This window comes from Nicotiana attenuata, chromosome 8, assembly GCF_001879085.1.
Source record: "Nicotiana attenuata strain UT chromosome 8, NIATTr2, whole genome shotgun sequence".
Classification (NCBI taxonomy): Eukaryota; Viridiplantae; Streptophyta; class Magnoliopsida; order Solanales; family Solanaceae; genus Nicotiana; species Nicotiana attenuata.
Genome location: NC_031996.1, coordinates 18,994,860 through 19,015,281, shown reverse-complemented (window position 1 = coordinate 19,015,281; position 20,422 = coordinate 18,994,860). Strand labels below are relative to the sequence as shown.

The window sequence follows — 20,422 nt, the reverse complement described above, 5'->3', positions numbered from 1 at the left end:
TCAGACTCCCACCGTTCGCACACCTGAGCAGGTTGTGCAGGGACTTCAGACACCGGGGGTACCTCCAGCCCAGCCGGTTGCAGCTGCTCAGGACTATGTAGCTCCTATTATGCCAAAGGACGAGCAGCGCAGATTGGAGAGGTTTGGTAGACTTCAGCCTCCGTCATTTAGTGGCGCTGAGGGTGAGGATGCACAGGGTTTCTTGGATAAGTGTGAGAGGATGCTTCGGACCGCAGGTATTTTGGAGACCAGTGGGGTCACGTTCACTACTTTCCTGTTCTCCGGGGCTGCACTTAGTTGGTGGGAGGCTTACGAGAGGCGTATTTCGGTTGGCGCAGCGCCCCTTTCTTAGCAGCAGTTCTCCGTTCTCGTCCTGGAGAAGTTTGTACCTGAGTCTCACCGAGAGGAGCTGCGTAGGCAATTCGAGTAGCTTCATTAGGGTGATGGGTCTGTTACACAGTATGAGATGCGATTCTCCGAGTTGGCTCGCTATGCGGTCAGGTTGGTTCCCAAAGACTGAGAGAGGATCAGGAGGTTTATAGATGGCCTCGGTTTTCAGCTTCGGTTGCTTATGACCAAAAAGAGAGTATCTAGTGCTACCTTTGATGAGGTTGTTGACATAGCTCGACAGATTGAGATGGTTCGTGGTTAGGAGAGGGTTGAGAGGGAGGCTAAGAGGCCTCGTAGTCAGGGTGGATCAGTGGTGCTCCTCATGGGGGTGAGTTTCAGCACGGCAGAGGCCGTCCATTCAGACATGCTCAGTCAGCTTGCCCAGTTTATCGTGGGGCATTATCAGGCCATGGTTCTCACAGTTCTCATCAGGGCCATTCCTCACTTAGTGCCCTTCCAGCCCAGAGTTCGTCTCGTGCTCCATCAGTTCAGGGCTCCTCCATGCCAGGTTCTTCTGCTAGTCATCCCGGTGCTAGGGGTTCCCTTCAGTCCCCGTCTCCAGCACCAGCGGGTTGCTATGAGTTTGGAGAGTTGGGGCATATGTGGAGGCAGTGTCCTCGTCGTCTTGGGGTCCGTCTCAGCAGAGGAGTTAGCCATCGACTTCGGCACCAGTTACTTCACCACCCACCCAGCTAGGGGTGGAGGACAGTCAGCTAAGGATCATCCTAGAGAGGGAGGTCGATCAGGTGGAGGTCAGGCCTGTTTCTATGCATTTCCAGCAAGACCCGATGTTATTGCTTCAGATGTCGTAATTACAGGTATTGTCTCAGTTTGCCACCGAGATGCATCTGTGTTATTTGATCCTGGTTCCACTCTTTCATATGTGTCGTCATATTTTGCTCGTTATTTGGACACGCCCCATGAGTCTCTTGTTTCATCTGTTCGGGTATCTACTCTGGTGGGCGATACTGTTGTCGTGGACCGTGTATATCGGTCGTGTGTGGTGACTATTGGGGGTTTGGAGACCCGAGTGGACCTTCTTTGCTTGACGTGATATTAGGCATGGATTGGTTATCTTCATGTTGTGCTATTTTGGACTATCATGCTAAGATAGTGACGTTGGCTATGCCGGGTGTGCCACGGATTGAGTGGCAAGGTTCGACTGATTTTTTCCCCCAACAGGGTGATCTCCTTTTTGAAGGCCCAGCGGATGGTTACGAAAGGTTGTCTTTCTTACTTGGCTTTTGTGAGGGATGTCAGTGCAGAGACTCCTGGTATTGATTCAGTCCCGATTGTGAGAGATTTTCCAGATGTGTTTCCTGCAAACCTGCCGGGCATGCCACCGGATAGGGATATCGACTTTGGTATTGATTTGGTGCCGGGCACTCAGCCAATTTCTATTCCATCGTATCGTATGGCACCGGCGGAGTTGAAGGAGCAGCTTCAGGAACTCCTTGATAAAGGGTTTATTCGGCCTAGTGTGTCGCCTTGGGGTGCGCCAGTTCTATTTGTGAAGAAGAAGGATGGCACGATGAGGATGTGCATTGATTAAAGGCAGTTGAACAGAGTCACAATCAAGAACAAGTATCCTCTACCTCGTATTGATGATTTATTTGACCAGCTTCAGGGAGCGAGGGTATTCTCCAAGATTGATCTCCGGTCAGGGTATCACCAGTCGAAGATCAGGAACTCGGATATTCTTAAGAGGAACCCCCAATTTGAGGCTTTACGAATGTAAAAGTCAAACCCATTAATTATCAATTTTCTAAATGGATAATATGGTTATTCACCATATTCAATCCGTTTTTTAAAAATCAATTATCCAACCCATTTTCAATGAATAATATGGTGGATAATTATTTTCTTTTATCCATTTTGCCACCACTGATATAATAGAGCAACTGAAGGAAAGAGGCCTTTTTTGTTTTCTGAATTTCAGAAAGATTAATGGATACTAGCAGCTCCCGTGTTTCTCCAGTTTCGGGGAGCACTGTCATTCAGAAAACGACAAACAAGAACAGATAATACAGTATGAGACTACTAGTTGCAACTATTAGTGGCTTTTGGCCCCAAACATATTGATGGTGCCTAGCTAAGGGTTCCGATCACTCCTCTAAATGTGGGCTTCTTCTTGTTTCCATTCTCTAACGACTATATACTACTGGTTAACAGGGGAATTAGAATTTTCACTAACAAAATCAAAATATAAAGAAAAATTTACGAAAAAATCAAGCAAAGTCAATATATATATATATATATATATATATATATATATATATATATATATATATATATATATACACGTAAATAATACTAATATTTTACCTAGCCATACAATATAATTTTCGACGAAGAACTATTAATTGACACCCTTTAATGTATGTTGCTCCGCCACTCATTACAGCTTAAGATCTTTGTGCATGTCTCGATCTACTGTCACAAGTGGCTAGCAATCTCTCAATTGGCTTCATTTGCTAGTCGTTTTCTGGGTTTGATGTATCAAGAAAATATCACCGGACGGAATGCCAAAGATTCTTTTATTCTCAGCTAAAATTTCGGATTCAAGTTCTAAATATGACGTTTTTTAATAGAAGCGCTAAGTAAATCTCCAATAATTAACTTTCTTCGATGCAAATTCAAATTAATTAGACCATTGAGTTTCGTACATCGAATGCTTGAAGCAAAAGAAAGAAGTATAAGCAAACTAGTATTTATATAAACTTTTGTACAGCTAGTTGGACGTTTAATTAGTCCAATGTTTCCTGCTGAAGAGATTCTATATAAGAAGAAATCAATGTATTATTATATGAACAATATTTACATAATTAACTTATGTGGTAATTTTTGAATTATTTTTATATTTGGACTTAATATAAATTAATATTACTCTAATCAATACATGTATTACTCGCTAACATTACTAATTTATCTTTATTAATAAGTGTAGTATTTATTAAACTTGTCGAATGGTTATAACCAAAAAAATATCCTGTTCAAGAAGAGAAAACTAAGATTTATTTATTATTTATCGTATCCACGATTTTGACTTCCTTTCAAAATAGTAGTAATTCTTTATTTTAATTACATGCATCCATTTTCTGCAAAATACCTTTTCTTTAATTAGTCCAAAAATTAATACTTCTTTATTTTGGAAAACTATCCAACTCTAGCACACACTTATCTTACTATTTTGGCATGACTTGTTGGAGCCGACTTAGTATAAAAAGCAAATTTTTTATTAGAGTTGAAAGATAAAATAAAAAGATATGTGCGCGTACTATCTCTCAAAATATTGTTGGTAAAGGCGATTTTAGTACTGTACATATAAATAATTTATATTAAAATCTTTTCCTTTTATTTCAAAGTTCCAAATTCAACAGGACACCTCACATAAAACGAAAAGGATAGGATATGATTTAAATTTAGCTATTAATTTTGTTTTCATGGTAAGTTATATGCGATTAACAACCTTATAAACCGTGGGAAAAAAAAAAGGAAAGCCAACAATGTTAAGTAGTATTTTCTTTTCTTTTCCTTTTTAGTACTTCTTAGTACAAATGAAATATAACAAGATAATCTTACCGTTTGGACAATATTAGATTTGTTGTACAATCAGCTTTCGATTTACTCCGTTAACATCTGTTGTTTTGTTACTTTCACTAGTAAGGATAGCCAATGCTGCGCATGGGCCCAATAACACTATGTTTAAGTTGAGATAATTAGCAAGAGTAAAAAATTTTCTTAAGTTATATACATTGATAGTATAAAGATTTACTCATTATTTTTACAAGCTAGGTGATTATTTGTTTTTGTGTTTCAACTAAATAAAAATATCTTTTTCCTGAAGTTAAGGCATGTAGTTTAATATTTTTATTGTTTATTGTTTATTTTTTATTTTTATAGATATATCAATGCTTTTGGATTCCAATTAAATTCTTTTTTTTTTCTCTTAATTCTTCTGTAATGTTTTTAGTTTTTTGCTTAATTTTTATAAAAGTTATTAGCATAATAAATGTCATTCTTCTATTTAATTGGAAAATGTATCCTTAATATCATTGTAAAGAAAGTAATACCTCCGGCAATGTTGCACTAAATTTGCACCAAGTTAATCACGTCGATAAACTACTGGATTTTTCCTACTCATCAATAACTTTACATTTTTTTTCATATCGCTATTATGTGCATAATTCATTTTTCTTCTATTACTATTATAAATTATTGAATAAAAATGTTCACTTCATTTGGAATAGTCTTATATTACGTCTAGAGTATTAGGTCTGTATGTTGCTTTATTTTTGATAAATTTTCTGTAATTTATTTTTACAAAAGGAATTTTTTTCCTCCAATAAATACCTTGTATCACTTCCATTGTATTAGGTTTCTATCTTATTTCATTTTTGATAAATTTTCTACAATCTATTGTAAGAAATAATTTTTTACTCCAACCAAAATCAAAATTAAAATCTGATAGGAGTAATTGGTTTGGACATCAAAATACTAATTCAATATTTTTATCCACAAAAGTTTTGCAAAAATGACTACAAGTAATACAAAAATGTGCACATAGAAAGGAAGGAAAATTAAAATTAATGTACTTTGGGTTAGAATATAGCTGGAAAAAAAGGCTGATATGTAATATATTTAACATGACATAAGCCATTTGATACTCCAGGAAATGGCAATTTCGTAAATGTAAGATGTGTTGAAAGTTGGAACTTTGAAACATTAAAAGAGGGTCCACGTGATAGGAAGTGGCAACTTCAGATGCTACTATAAACGCATGGCATGTAGAATAAATGGTCAGATGGGCCTACATTTCCAAAACTATGCATATCTTAAGGGTGATGAGCAATGACATAAGCAAAGGGTAGTTTAGGTAAATCACTCAAAAGTTTATACAGTAGCTACAGTAAGATTCTTTTTTGACCAATCGTATTACTCCATTGTAATTGAAATGACCAAAATACCCTCTAAATGCCAAGCAGGCATGTTGACCAAGAGGTGCCTGCTTATCCTCTCTTATATAATAACAATGATATATTATGTTAAAACTTATTGTTTTGTTTCTAGTGTGTTCTTGTTTATTACTTTCCATTTTCGATATCCTATTCATATGTTGCTTTGATCCTAGCGTGTTCTTTATTAGTCGTTGTGCTCTAATTGTGGTTAATCTGTTTACCTCACTTGTATTTGCTTGCGGGCCTTTTTAGCATCTTTTAGGGTATTTAGTCTCACATACGTTGCTGCTACTATCATTCCTAGTTCATTAGTTATGTCTCTACTTCTGTGCCTTTTAGTTTCGGACTGTTTACCTTGTTTATTAGTTCGTTGCTGCTTCTGTCGTAGTTCCTGCTTAGTGTGTATTAGATTACAGTGGTTTGTACTGAATGATGGTAGGGTAAGGTCATGTCCTCGGGGGAGAGGGGGGTCCTCAAGGGGGTGGAGGTGGGGACAAGGGGTAGGGGTGGTAAGGATGCCTCCAGGTTGAGAGTTGGATGTTGGTACATAAAGACTTTGACGGAGAAGTATATAGAGTTAGCAAGCACATTTGAATCCTCATGACATATCCAACACTAAAAAATCATCTTCATCAAGCACATTTGAGTCCTCTTGTGTAACAAATATGTCTTAACATCTTCATTTCCATCTTAATTTATATGTAAGTGTAATGGTAATCTGTTAAATATTATGAAATAATTAAAATTTAAAGAACAGAAAGTATTTAAACACATAAAAATTATTAGGAATTTGAGTTTGAACTACTATTCTTGCTATTTTTAGTTTCCTATATTTTTTTTATATGCTTTATTTATATTTTAGTTAAGTATGTTTGTTAAGCCCACTAGTCGGTCCAGTCCAGCCTTGATCAAGCCTCATGGGTCACGGGCTTACTTTGATCGGGCTTAAAAGCTTCATTTTAAATGGATTCCGAATATCTTTGCCCAAACCTATTAAATCACGGATTGGATTGGTCCGGCCCAATGGGCTAAGCCATATTAAAGGCTCTAGTCAAAAGTTAAAAGTGTTCTTCATGGGACAAGTAAGGGGCAACACTTGTTAAACTTGAAGTTCCGCCCATAGGGCAACCAGCGACAAAATTAAAAGACTATCCACTCAAAGGCTATTTGTGTACTTCCCCCTCCCCCTCCCTCCCCCCCCTCCCCCCCCCCCCAAACACACTTTCAAGCTTTGGGCTAAGTGCACCAGTTGCCATGCATATTTTGGGCCACTATTTAAGGTGTAATCAAGATTTGAAAATTATTTAAAGTTTAGCCAGCACTTAAAAGGACACTGCCCGCTTCGATTCTTCTTCTTCTCCTTCTTGCTTCTTGTGCACACTTCCCACTTAAAAGCATGGCTCTCAAATTGCATAAGCAGGGGCGGATTTAGGGGGGCGCAAGGGTGTTCACCCGAACACCCTTCGCCGAAAAATTACACTGTATATATAAGGCAAAATCTATTTTTTACCTCTATATATTAAGTTTTGAACACCCTTAACACAATCCAAAAGTGTAGTTTAGTGGTCAAGGGGGTTCAAAATCTACATAAGATCATGGGTTCAATTCCCACTAGCTACAAAAAAAATTTTTGAACCCCCTTCGTGGAGATCCTGCCTCCGCCACTGTGCATAAGCTCCGTCTAAATTCGTACAGGAGTACTAATTGACGTTTGAATTACATAATACAAACTTACAGATACAATTTCATGAACATATGCATTGTTTTAGTTACCAAATCGTTAGAGATTACTTAAAATTGGTCAATACTACTATCGCTTCTTTTTATTCTCCTTATTCTTTCTCTTTCTCCAATACCCTAAAGTTAAAACCATAATAAATGAATTTTAGGACACTAGCCTAAAGTTTGAACTACACAGTTTGAACTTCAAAACATAGTGTACTTTAAGTTTGAATTAGACTAAAGTAGAAATCATGAAGTTTGAATTGAAAAAATTAAACTTAAGCGTATATTGAAAAAATTACACTAAAGTAAAGATGGGAGGGGGACATGCTGCGGGGGAGTATCATTTACCAACAGTAATTTAAGAGAAAAACATAAAGAACAATTTAAAATTCACAGCAATAGAATAAGGAACTCGTAACCAATCAACAAGTACTTTTATTATCTATTGTTGCAGTGCGCAACCCGATCCAAATCATAAAAAAATACTGTTGCGCCGTGCAACCCGATCCATATCATTTATCACTGTTGCAGAGTGCAACCCGATCCAATTATATTATTGTTGCGGTGTATAACCCGATCCAATTATATTATTGTTGCGGCGTGGAACCCGATCCAAACATAAAGTAGCTGCGGCGTGCAACCCGATCCAAATATAATATTATTGCGGCGTGCAACCCGATCCACATATACAGTTCAATACCAATCACACAGAGAGTCCCGGCAAGGGATCAATAAAGAAACAACACTATCCTGGCAAGGGAATCGACGGTATAAGTAAATACGTCCCGGCAAGGGAAAATCAGCTATAACCAAACTTGCTCCAACATCTAACTTCCTCAACTAGCACCAATACTCAATCATAAGTAATTTCCACGAGAATAATCATAATCCTTGCTCAACACATAGAATCAACAACTTAGGCATTCGTAGTATTTATTAAGAACACAACAATTTCAGTTTAAGACTCACGGCCATGCTTGACACCATATAGATACTCGTCACCATGCCTATACGTCGTACTCAACAAGTAACACGTAGCAAATAGGACACAGCTCCTAATCCCTCAAGCTAAGGTTAGACCAAACACTTACCTCGAACTTCCACGGCCAATTCAAGCCTCAAACACCGCTTTCCCTTTTGAATTTGGCTCCAAATCAATTGTATCTAGACATAATCAACTTAATAACATCAATAAACGCTAAACAATTCGATTCCAAAGCTTAATTATATATTTCCTATCATTCTTCCCAAAAAGTCAAAAATCGACCCCGGGCCCGCTTGGTCAAAAATCGAGGTTCGGACCAAAACCCGATCACCCATTCACCCACGAGCCCGAATATGTAATTAGTTTTAAAATCAGACCCCAAAACGAGGTCTAAATTCCATTTATACAAAAAGCCCTAACTCTACCCAAATCCCTAATTTTCTACCCTTAAGAACATGATTTAGGCCTAGAAATCTAATGGGTGTTAATAGAAGCTGAAGGAAATGAGTCTAAGATTACATACCTATGAACTTGTGGTGAAGTTCTCTTTCAAAAATCGCCCAATTTGGAGTTTGGAAGAAGAAGTTATGAAATTTTGTGTTAAATCCCGTATGTTCTGTTACTGTTTAAAAGACTGGGCAAAAATTGGTCTATGCGATCACGAACAAGGGTATGCGATCCCATAGGGTAAGGGGGATTGGGCATCGCGATCGCGGACTAGGGAGTGCGATCGCATAGAGAAAAAGATGGTTCCCTTCCTAGGCTTGGTTTAACCCATTGCGATAGCGGAAGATGCAATGCAATCGCATAGAACAACTGGTGACCCCCCAGAATTTACTCTACGCGATCACGGAAGAAGCTGTGAGATCGCATAGAACAAAATAGGGCCCCCCTGAAATTACACTATGCGATCGCGAACATACCTATGCGATCGCATAGCACAAGGACCTGGACACCAGCAAACACCAGTTTCTGCAATTTTCCTAAGTTCAAAAACCTTCCGACGCCTATCCGAAACTCACCCGAGCCCTCGGGGCTCCAAACCAAACATGTACACTACCTCAAAAACACCCTACGGACTTACTCGTGCAATCAAATCACCAAAATAACATCAACAACTATGAATTTAGCATCAAAATCATGAAATCACTTAAGAACTTCAAATTTTCCAATTTTCTCAAATACGGTCCGATTCATGTCATTTCAAGTCCGTTTCTTACCAAATATCATAGACTCGACTTACACCACATATAAGACCTGTACCGGGCTCCGGAACCAAAATACGGGCCCGATACCATCAAATTTTAAACACATTTCATTTTCAAAAACTCATAATTATTCCAGAAAATAATTTTCTTTAAAAATTCATTTCTCGGGCTTGGGACCTCGGAATTTGATTCCGGGCATACGCCCAAGTCCCATATTCCTACGGACCCTCCGGGACCGTCAAATCACGGGTCCGGGTCCGTTTACCCAAAATGTTGACCGAAGTCAGCTTAAATTCATTTTAAAGTCAAAATTCATCATTTTTCACAGATTTTCACATAACGGCTTTCCGGCTATGTGCCCGGACTGCGCACGCAAATCGAGGTGATGCAAAAAGAGGTTTTTAAGGCCTCGGAACATAGAATTTATTTCTAAAACAAGTGATGACCCTTTTGGGTCATCACATTCTCCACCTCTAAAATAACCGTTCGTCCTCGAACGGACATAAGAAGGAAGTACCTGAGTCGGGGAAAAGATGGGAATAACGGCTCCGCATATCGGACTCGGACTCCCAGGTCGATACCTCAGTAGGTTGACCTCTCCACTGAACACAAACAGAAGGAAAACTCTTCGATCTCAACTGACGAACCTGCCGGTCTAGAATAGTTATCGGCTCCTCCTCATAAGACAACTCCTTGTCCAACTGGACAGTGCTAAAATCTAACACGTGGGATGGATCGTCGTGATACTCCGGAAGCATGGACACATGAAACACTGGATGCACGGTTGATAAGCTCGGCGGCAACGCAAGTCTGTAAGCCACCCCTCCCACTCGATCAAGAATCTCAAACGGGCCAATGAACCTAGGGCTAAGCTTGCCCCTCTTCCTAAATCTCATCACGCCCTTCATAGGCGACACCCGAAGCAATACCCGCTCAGCGACCATGAATGCCAAATCACGAACCTTACGGTCGGCATAACTCTTTTTCCTAGACTGAGCAGTGCGAAGTCTATCCTGAATGATCCTGACCATGTCCAAGGCATCCTGTACTAGATCTGTACCCAACAACCGAGCCTTTCCCGGCTCAAACCATCCAATCGGCGACCGACACTGCCTACCATACAAGGCCTCATAAGGAGCCATCTGAATACTCGAATGATAGCTGTTGTTGTAGACAAACTCTGCTAAAGGCAAAAACTGATCCCACAAGCCTCCAAAGTCAATGACACAAGCTCGGAGCATATCCTCCAAAATCTGAATGGTCCGCTCGGACTGCCCATCCGTCTGTGGATGAAACGTTGTGCTCAACTCAACCCGTGTGCCCAACTCTCGCTGAACTGCTCTCTAGAAATGTGAGTTAAAATGCGTACCTCGATCCGAAATGATAGACACGGGCACACCATGAAGACGAACAATCTCTCGGATGTAGATCTCAACTAATCTCTCGAAAGAATAGGAGACTGCCACAGGAATGAAATGTGCTGACTTGGTCAGCCTATCAACAATAACCCACATTGCATCGAACTTCCTCTGAGTCCGTGGGAGTCCAACAACAAAGTCCATAGTGATACTCTCCCACTTCCACTCAGGAATCTCAATCTCCTGAAACAAACCACCGGGCCTCTGATGCTTGTACTTAACCTGCTGACAGTTCAAACACCGAGCCACATGTGCAACAATATCCTTCTTCATTCTCTGCCACCAATAATGCTGCCGCAAATCCTGATACATCTTAGCGGCGCTCGGATGAATAGAGTACCGGGAACTATGGGCCTCCTCTAAAATCAACTCTTGGAGTTCATCCACATTAGGCACACAAACCCGACCCTGCAATCTCAAAACTCCATCATCTCCTAAGGTAACATGCTTGGCACCTCCGTGCTGCACCGTGTCTCTAAGGACACACTAATGGGGATCATCATACTGCCGATCTCGGATACGCTCCAATAAAGAAGAACGAGCGACTATGCAAGCTAACACACAGCTGGGCTCAGAAACATCCAACCTCACGAACTGATTGGCCAAAGCCTGAACATCCAGAGCAAGCGGCCTCTCACCGACCGAAATATAAGCAAGACTACCCATATTGGCTGACTTCCTACTAAAAACATCGGCCACCACATTGGCCTTTCCCGAATGATATAAGATGGTGATATCATAGTCTTTCAACAGCTCCAACCACCTTCTCTGCCTCAAGTTTAGCTCCTTCTGCTTGAACAAGTACTGCAGACTCTTATGATTTGTGAACACCTCACATGCCACGCCATACAGATAATGCCTCCAAATCTTCAACGCGTGAACAATGGCTGCTAACTCCAAATCACGAACTGGATAGTTCTTCTCATGAATCTTCAATTGCCGCGAGGCATAGGCAATGACATTGCCATCCTGCATCAACACCGCACCAAGTCCAATACGAGATGCATCACAATAAACGGTATATGGCCCTGAACCTGTGGGCAAAACCAACACTGGTGCCGTAGTCAAAGCTGTCTTGAGCTTTTGAAAGCTCGCCTCACACTCGTCCGACCACCTGAACTGGGCACCTTTCTGGGTCAACCTGGTCATCGGGGCTGAAATAGACGAAAATCCCTCCACAAACCAATGATAGTAGCCTGCCAGACCCAAGAAACTCCGAATCTCTGTAGCTGATACTGGTCTAGGCCAGTTCTTGACTGCCTCTATCTTCTTCGGATCAACTTGAATACTCTCTGCTGATACAACATGACCCAAGAACGCAACCGAACACAACCAGAACTCACACTTCGAAAACTTGGCATACAACTGACTATCCCTCAAAGTTTGAAGAAGCACTCTAAGATGCTGCTCGTGCTCCTCCCGGCTGCGGGAATAGATCAAAATATCATCAATGAAGACTATCACGAACGAATCCAAGTAAGGCCTGAACACTCGGTTCATCAAATCCACAAAAGCTGCTGGGGCATTTGTCAATCCGAATGACATCACCAAGAACTCATAATGCCCGTACCGAGTGCGGAAAGTTGTCTTAGGGACATCGGATGCCCTAATCCTCAACTGATGGTAGCCGGATCTCAAGTCGATCTTAGAAAACACTTGGGCACCCTGAAGCTGGTCGAACAAATTATCAATCCTCGGCAGTGGATACTTATTTTTCATTGTAACCTTGTTCAACCGCCGGTAATCTATACACATTCGCATCAATCCATCCTTCATCTTAACAAACAACACCGGCGCACCCCAAGGTGAAGCACTAGGTCTAATGAAACCTTTTTCGAGCAAGTCTTGCAACTGCTCCTTCAACTCTTTCAACTCAGGCAGGGCCATACGATACGGCAGAATAGAAATGGGCTGAGTGCCCGGAGCCAAATCAATGCAGAGGTCAATATCCCTGTCGGGTGGCATACCCGGAAGGTTTGAAGGAAATACCTCAGGGAACTGACGAACAACAAGCACAGAATCAATAGAAGGAACCTCGGCACTAGAATCACGAATATATGCCAAATAGGCCAAGCACCCCTTTTCGATCGTACGCCGAGCCTTCACATAAGAGAGACACTACGGGTAGAATGACCAGGAGTCCCTCTCCACTCTAAACGAGGTAAACCCGGGAAAGCTAAGGTCATAGTCTTGGCATGACAGTCCAAGATAGCGTGGTAAGGTGGTAACCAGTCCATCCCCAATATGACAACCATGTCCAGAAATAACAAATCTACACGAGTCTCAAGACCCCCAATCACAACTATACACGAACGATGTACTCGATCTACCACAATAGAATCACCCACTGGTGTAGACACATATACAGGGGCACTCAAGGAATCACTAGGCATGACCAGATACGGTGCAAAATAAGATGACAGATAGGAGTATGTAGACCCTGGATCAAATAAAACTGAAGCATCTCTGCTACAAACCATAACAATACATGTGATAACTACATCGGAAGCCTCAGCCTCAGGCCTGGCTAAAAGAGCATAACATCGGGGCTGGGCCCCACCGCCCTGAACTACATCTCGGGGATGGCCTGCTGCTGGCTGTCCTCCACCTCTAGCTGCCTAACCTCCACCTCTAATACCTCTACCTCCACCTCTAGCACCTCTACCCCCCCCCTATAGCTGGCGGAGCGGGTGGTGGAACACCTGGTGCCTAAACCATAGCACGGGAACCCTGCTGCTGCGATTGAATACCCACTAATCTCGGACAAGCCCTCCGGATATGACCATACTCACCACACTCAAAGCATCCACCTGAGTGTTGCGGCTGAGGAAACTGAGACTGACCCTGGCGACCTGAATGACCACCCCAAAAACTCTGGAGCGGCGGTACACTGATAGGAGTTGGTGGTGCAATGTAGGACTGCTGATCAGAATACTGCATATGAGAACCACGGTCACCTAAAGCGTCGTGAGAAACCTGAAGTGCTGACTGAAAAGGCCTAGGAGGATGGCCTCTACCATACGAATCCCTGCCTCCAGACGAGGCTCGACTGAATCTGCCTGAATGACGAGGCCTCTTGTCAGACCCCCGACCACCTCCCTGCGACAGAACCATCTCCACTCTCCTGGCCACATTGGCCGCCTCCTGAAAAGAAATCTCACTCCCTATCTCCTTAGCCATCTGAAGTCGAATCGGCTAAATAAGTCCCTCAATGAACCTACTCACCCTCTCTCTCTCGGTGGGAAGTATGATAAGAGCATGACGGGCCAAGTCGATGAATCTTGTCTCATACTGAGTAACGGTCATAGAACCCTGCTGGAGAAGCTCAAACTGCCTCCGATAGATCTCTCTCTGAGTGATAGGGAGAAACTTCTCCAGAAATAGCTGAGTAAACTGCTCCCAAGTCAAAGCTGGTGATCCGGCTGGTCTAGCCAAATAATAATCTCTCCACTAAGTCTTGGCGGATCCAGACAAGCGGAAAGTAGCAAAGTCGACCCTATTGGTCTCCACTATCCACATGTTCCTGAGAACCCTATGAAAACTGTCTAGATAATCCTGGGGATCCTCAGAAGATGCACCGCTGAAAGTAGTAGTGAAGAGCTTGGTGAACATGTCCAATCTCCACAAGGCATCGACAGACATAGCTGCTCCATCACCAGTCTGAGCTACCACACCCGGCTAAACTGATCCAACTGGCTGAGATGCTGGAGTCTGAAACTGGGGAGCCATCTGCTATGGAGTGCGAGTAGCAGGAGTCTGGGCTCCTCCTCCAGCCTGAGAGACGGCTGGTGCTACAGGAAGCAAGCCTGCCCGGGTGACACTCTCCATAAGGCCCACTAGATGGACCAGAGCATCCTGGAGTACTGGGGTAGCAATAAACCCCTCCGGGACCTGAGCTGGGCCCACCGGAACTGTATGGGCCGGAACCTCATCATCAAAGTCAACCTGAGGCCCCGCCACTGGTGCTACTACTGTGGGCTGAGCTCTGCCCCTATCTCGGCCTCTAGCACGACCTCGGCCTCGCCCTCTGCCCCTCGCGGGAGCTGATGCTGGGGGCTCGGGCTGCTGATCGGTGGATGAGGAAGTACGTGTTCTCGCCATCTGCGAAAGAACAGAGTAGAGATTCAATTAGCATTGAGAAACCAAACCGCACGACAGGAAAGAATAAATGTGAAGTTTTTTCCTAACTCATTAGCCTCTGGGGGATAAATACAGACGTCTCCGTACCGATCCCTCAGACCCTACTAAGCTTGTCCGTAAATTGTGAGACCTATGTAACCTAGAGCTCTGATACCAACTTGTCACGACCCGGATGTCCCGCCCTCGGGAGTCGTGATGGCGCCTACTCGTGAAAGCTAGGCAAGCTGAGTCTTATAGATTCACTAACTCTTTTGGTTAGCCCTTTTTAACTGTTTAAATCAACATGCGATCAACAGTGAAATACTAACAATAATTAAATACATGCGGAAGACGTAATCTGATAACTTAGCCAAAAACAAGTACGACAATACCAAGTACATCTCTACCCGGAACCGGTGTCACAATATCACGGACCGTCTACCCGGAACCGGTGTCTCTGAAGTAAATGAAAATAGAATATAAAGATAGAGGAGAACGTCGGGGCCTGCGGACGCCTACAGGACTACCTCGGGATCTCTGACTGGACTGAAGGCAGCCACCCAAAGCTATGGTCCAAAAGCTGCCGCTCTGGGATCTGCACATAGTGCAGAGTGTAGTATCAGCACAACCGACCCCATGTGCTGGTAAGTGCCTGGCCTAACCCCGGCGAAGTAGTGACGAGGCTAGGACCAGACTACCAAATAAACCGTTGCAGTTATGTAATATGCAGCAAAAAATAAACAGAAATAAACAAGTAAAGATGAGAGAGGGACATGCTGCGGGGGAGTATCATTTACCAACAGTAATTTAAGAGAAAAACATAAAGAACAATTTAAAATTCACAGCAACAGAATAAGGAACTCGTAACCTGTGACGACCCAAAAGGGTCATCACCTGTATTCCTACTCCCTTTGTACTTCTGAGGCCCTGGAAACCTCATTTGGGGTTGCCTGGAGTTGTGTGCGCAGTCCGGGCGCGTAGCCGGAAAAGTTTAAATATGAAATTTGTGAGAAAAATTGTTAAATCTTGGTATTTAATTGATTAAGTTTGACTTCGGTCAACGTTTTCTGCAAACGGAACCGGACCCGTGATTTGACGGTCTCGGAAGATCCGTAGGAAAATATGGGACTTGGGCGTATGCCCGGAATCAAATTCCGAGGTCCCAAGCCCGAGAAATAAATTTTTGTGTGAAATTGTTTTCTGAAAATAATTAAGGAAATTGAAAATGAAATTTGATTAAAAGACTGTGGTATCGGGCTCGTATTTTGGTTCCGACGCTCGGTACAAGTCTTATATACGGCTTAAGTACTTTCTGTAAAGTTTGGTTGAATTTGGACGTCGTTTGACGTGTTTTGGACTAAAAACTCTAAACTTGATGTTTTATGAAAATTGCAAGGAAATCCTGGGTCTTGAGGCCTAATTTGATGATTATGATGTTGTTTTGGCGATTTGATCGCATGGATGAGTCCGTAGGATATTTTTGAGTTTATATGTATGTTCGGTTTGGAGCCCCGAGGGCTCAGGTGAGTTTTGAGTAGGTCCCGGGAGGTCTTAGGCTAGAAATATCAGATGGTTGCAGGTTCAGGTGTTGCAGGCCCCCAGCGCGGCCGCGGTCATTTCCGCACGGTCCGCGCTGGAAGCCGCACGGCCGCGGTGCATTCTTACGTAGTACGCGTGGCTAGGTTCAGAGGACCAATGGTTCAAGTCGACCAGCACGGCCGCGTGACTAATCAGCGCGGTCCGTGCTGGGTAGGTTCAGAGAGTGGTTTTCCCACTCTTCCTCGGCGCGGCCGTGGGACATTTTTGTGTGGTCCGCACCGGGTCTTCAGCATAATATATAAAGTCGGGATTTTCAGTCATTTTTCACTTTTTCAAAACCCAAAACATAAGAGGCGATTTTCCAAACGATTCCACTTCTTCAAAACGATTGGTAAGTGATTTCTAACTGATTTTCTAAACTCCTTAACATCCTTAAACATAATTTCAGCTTCAAAACAAAGATTTTAATGGGGAAATTGGGAATTTAGCGTAGAACCTAGGTTTTCTAAAATTGGGGGTTTTGGACCTCAATTCGAGGTCCGATTCCAAAATAACTTACATATTTGAGTTCATGGGGGAATGGGTAAACGGGTTTTGGTTCGAACCTCAGGTTTTGACCATGTGGGCCCGGGGGCATTTTTGACCTTTTGGGGTAAATTGATGAAAAAGGCTATAATTAGTCATTGGGTTTGATTTGCTTAGAACATATTGATATCATGAAGTCCTTATTGCATAGATTTGGTTGAGTTGGAGCCGAATTCGAGAGGGAAAGCGATTGTGGAGGATTGTATTGGCCGTGGAAGTTGAGGTAAGTGTTTGGTTTAACCCTAGCTTGAGGGAATAGGAGTCGAGTCTTGTTTGCTAATTGTTAAATGATCAAGTACGATGTATAGGCATGGTGACGAGTTCCTATACATCAGTGTCTAGCATGACCGTGAGTCCTTGTATGTAGACTGTTTGGATATTGTCATGCCTTCCATGCTTAATTGATGGTTTCTATGCGTTGTAAACACCTTGTAAAGGATAGGAAAAATCTCTCCTTTGTTCTTTCTTGTCGTGCGGTTTGGTTTCTCAATGCTAATTGAACTTCTACTCTGTTTCCTCGCAGAATGGCGAGAACACGCGCTTCCTCATCTTCAGACCAGCAGTCCGAGCCGCAGGCAGCTCCCGCTAGCGGCAGAGGACGAGGCCGTGCTAGAGGCCGAGGTAGGGGCAGAGCTCAGCCCCGAGCAGCAGCACCAGCGGCGGAGCCTCAGGTCGATTTTGACGAGGAGGTTCCTGCCCCAGTCCCAGCAGCGCCAGTTGGCCCAGCTCAAGTCCCAGAGGGGTTTATAGCCACCCCAGTTCTTCAGGACGCTTTGGTCAGATTGGTAGGCTTTGTGGAGTGCATCACTAGAGCGGGTTTGCTTCCAGTAGCACCAGCCACTTCTCAGGCTGGAGGAGGAGCTCAGACTCCTGCTACACATACTCCGGAGCAGGTAGCTCCGCAGGCTCAGGTTCCAGTGGTTCAGCCAGCTATGGCAGCTCAGCTAGGTATTGTGACTCAGACCGGCGATGGAGCGGCTATGTCCGCAGATGCTTTGTGGAGACTGGATAGGTTCACCAAGCTCTTCATCACCACTTTCAGCTGTGCTTCTTCAGAGGACCCCCAGGATTTCTTATATAGCTGCCACGAGGTTCTTCGGAACATGGGCATTGTGGAGTCTAATGGAGTTGATTTTGCTGCATTCCGTTTATCTGGGTCCGCCAAGACTTGGTGGAGGGATTTCTGTTTAGCCAGACCAGCGGGGTCGCCAGCATTGAGATGGGATCAGTTTGCAGAGTTGTTTTTGGAGAAGTTTCTCCCAATTACCCAGCGAGAGGCTCTTCGCAGGCAGTTCGAGCGTCTCCAGCGGGGCTCTATGACAGTCACTCAGTATGAGACCCAGTTTATCGATCTAGCTCGCCATGCTCTTGTCATACTCCCCACTGAGAGGGAGAGGGTGAGGAGATTTATTGATGGTTTGATTCAGCCGATTCGTCTCCAGATGGATAGGGAGGCTGGTAGTGAGATCAGCTTTCAGGAGGCGGCCAATGTGGCCCGCCGAGTTGAGATGGTTCTGGCACAGGGGGGTAGCCATAGAGCAGACAAGAGACCCCGTCACTCAGGTCGTTTCAGTGGTGCCTCAGCTGGAGGCAGGGATTCTTATGATAGGGGTCAGCCCTCCAGGTTTCTCAGGGTGGCCTAAGTGATCGTGGTTACCGTGGGCATTATTCTGATCAGCAGTCCCTCAGTGTACCGTCAGCTCCCATCAGCGCACCGCCACTTCAGAGTTTCCGTGGAGGTCATTCAGGTCGCTAGGGCCAGCCACAGCGTTCAGAGGGGTGTTATGAGTGTGGTGAGTATGGTCACATCAGGAGAGCTTGCCCGAGATTGAGGGGTACTCAGTCGCAGCAGCAGGGTCCCCGTCCTATGATTCAGGCACCGAATGCTCCACAGCCAACTAGAGGTGGAGGTAGAGGCCATAGAAGTGGAGGTAGAGGACATAGAGGTGGAGCTCAGACCGCCAGGGGCAGAGGTCAGCTAGCAGCGGATCGACCTAGGGATACAGTTCAGGGTAGTGGGGCCCAGCCCCGTTGCTATGCACTCCAGGCTAGGCCCGAGGCAGAGGCCTCAGATGCGGTGATCACAGGTACGGTTTTGGTTTGTGATCGAGATGCTTCAGTACTATTTGATCCAGGATATAGGTATTCATATGTTTCATCTTATTTCGCACCATGCTTGGTCATGCCTAGTGATGCCTTGGGTATTCCGGTATATGTGTCTACACTGGTGGGTGACTCTATCGTGGTCGACCGAGTCCATCGTTCGTGTGTTGTAGTGATTGGGGGTCTTGAGACCTGTGTAGACTTGTTGCTCTTAGATATGGTTGACTTTGATATCATTCTTGGTATGGATTGGTTATCACCCTATCACGCTATCTTGGACTGCCATGCCAAGACCGTGACTTTAGCCTTACCGGGTATGCCTCGCTTAGAGTGGAGGGGGACTCCAGGTCATTCTATTCGTAGTGTCATATCGTATGTAAAGGCTCGACGTATGGTCGAGAAGGGGTGTCTGGCTTATTTGGCCTATGTTCTTGATTCCAGTGCTGAGGTTCCTCCCATAGATTTTGTGCCTATTGTCCGGGAGTTTCCCGATGTTTTTCCTTCGGACCTGCCGAGTATGCCGCCCGATAGAGATATCGATTTCTGTATTGATTTGGCTCCAGGCACCCAGCCCATTTCTATTCCGCCATATCGTATGGCTCCGCTGGAGCTGAAGGAGTTAAAGGACCAATTGCAGGATCTGTTAGTTAAGGGTTTCATTAGACCCAGTGTTTCGCCTTGGGGCGTGCTAGTGTTATTCGTCAAGAAGAAGGATGGTTCGATGCGGATGTGTATAGATTACCGGCAATTAAATAAGGTAACAATTAAGAATAAGTATCCACTGCCGAGGATTGATGATTTGTTCGACCAGCTTCAAGGTGCCAGGGTATTTTCCAAGATTGACTTGAGATCTGGCTACCACCAGTTGAGGATTAGGGCATCCGATGTCCCTAAGACAGCTTTCCGTACTCGGTACGGTCATTACGAGTTCTTGGTCATGTCGTTTGGGTTGACCAATGCCCCAGCAGCATTCATGGAGTTGATGAACCGAGTGTTCAGGCCATATTTGGACATGTTCGTGATAGTCTTTATTGATAATATTTTGGTGTACTCCCGCAGCCAGGAGGAGCACGAGCAGCACCTTAGAGTGGTTCTTCAGACTCTAAGGGATAGTCAGTTATATGCCAAGTTCTCCAAGTGTGAGTTCTGGCTGAGTTCAGTAGCATTTCTAGGTCACGTTGTATCCGCTGAGGGTATTCAGGTGGACCCGAAGAAGATAGAGGCAGTCAAGAACTGGCCTAGGCCAGCATCAGCTACGGAGATTCGGAGTTTCTTGGGGTTAGCAAGCTACTACCGTCGGTTTGTGGAGGGGTTTTCATCTATTGCAGCCCCGATGACCAGGTTGACCCAGAAGGGTGCACCAGTTCAGATGGTCGGAGGAGTGTGAGGCGA

General features: G+C 44.0%; 1 protein-coding gene across 1 annotated transcript in view; it reads right to left on the bottom strand.

Moving 5' to 3' along the window:
* Nucleotides 2,247-20,422, bottom strand: part of LOC109231534 (uncharacterized protein K02A2.6-like) — a 61,235-nt gene continuing 43,059 nt past the window's right edge. The window contains exon 10 of the mRNA XM_019397196.1: nt 2,247-2,380. Within this exon, the coding sequence (XP_019252741.1) occupies nt 2,247-2,380 (134 nt within the window). The remainder of the gene's footprint in view (nt 2,381-20,422) is intronic.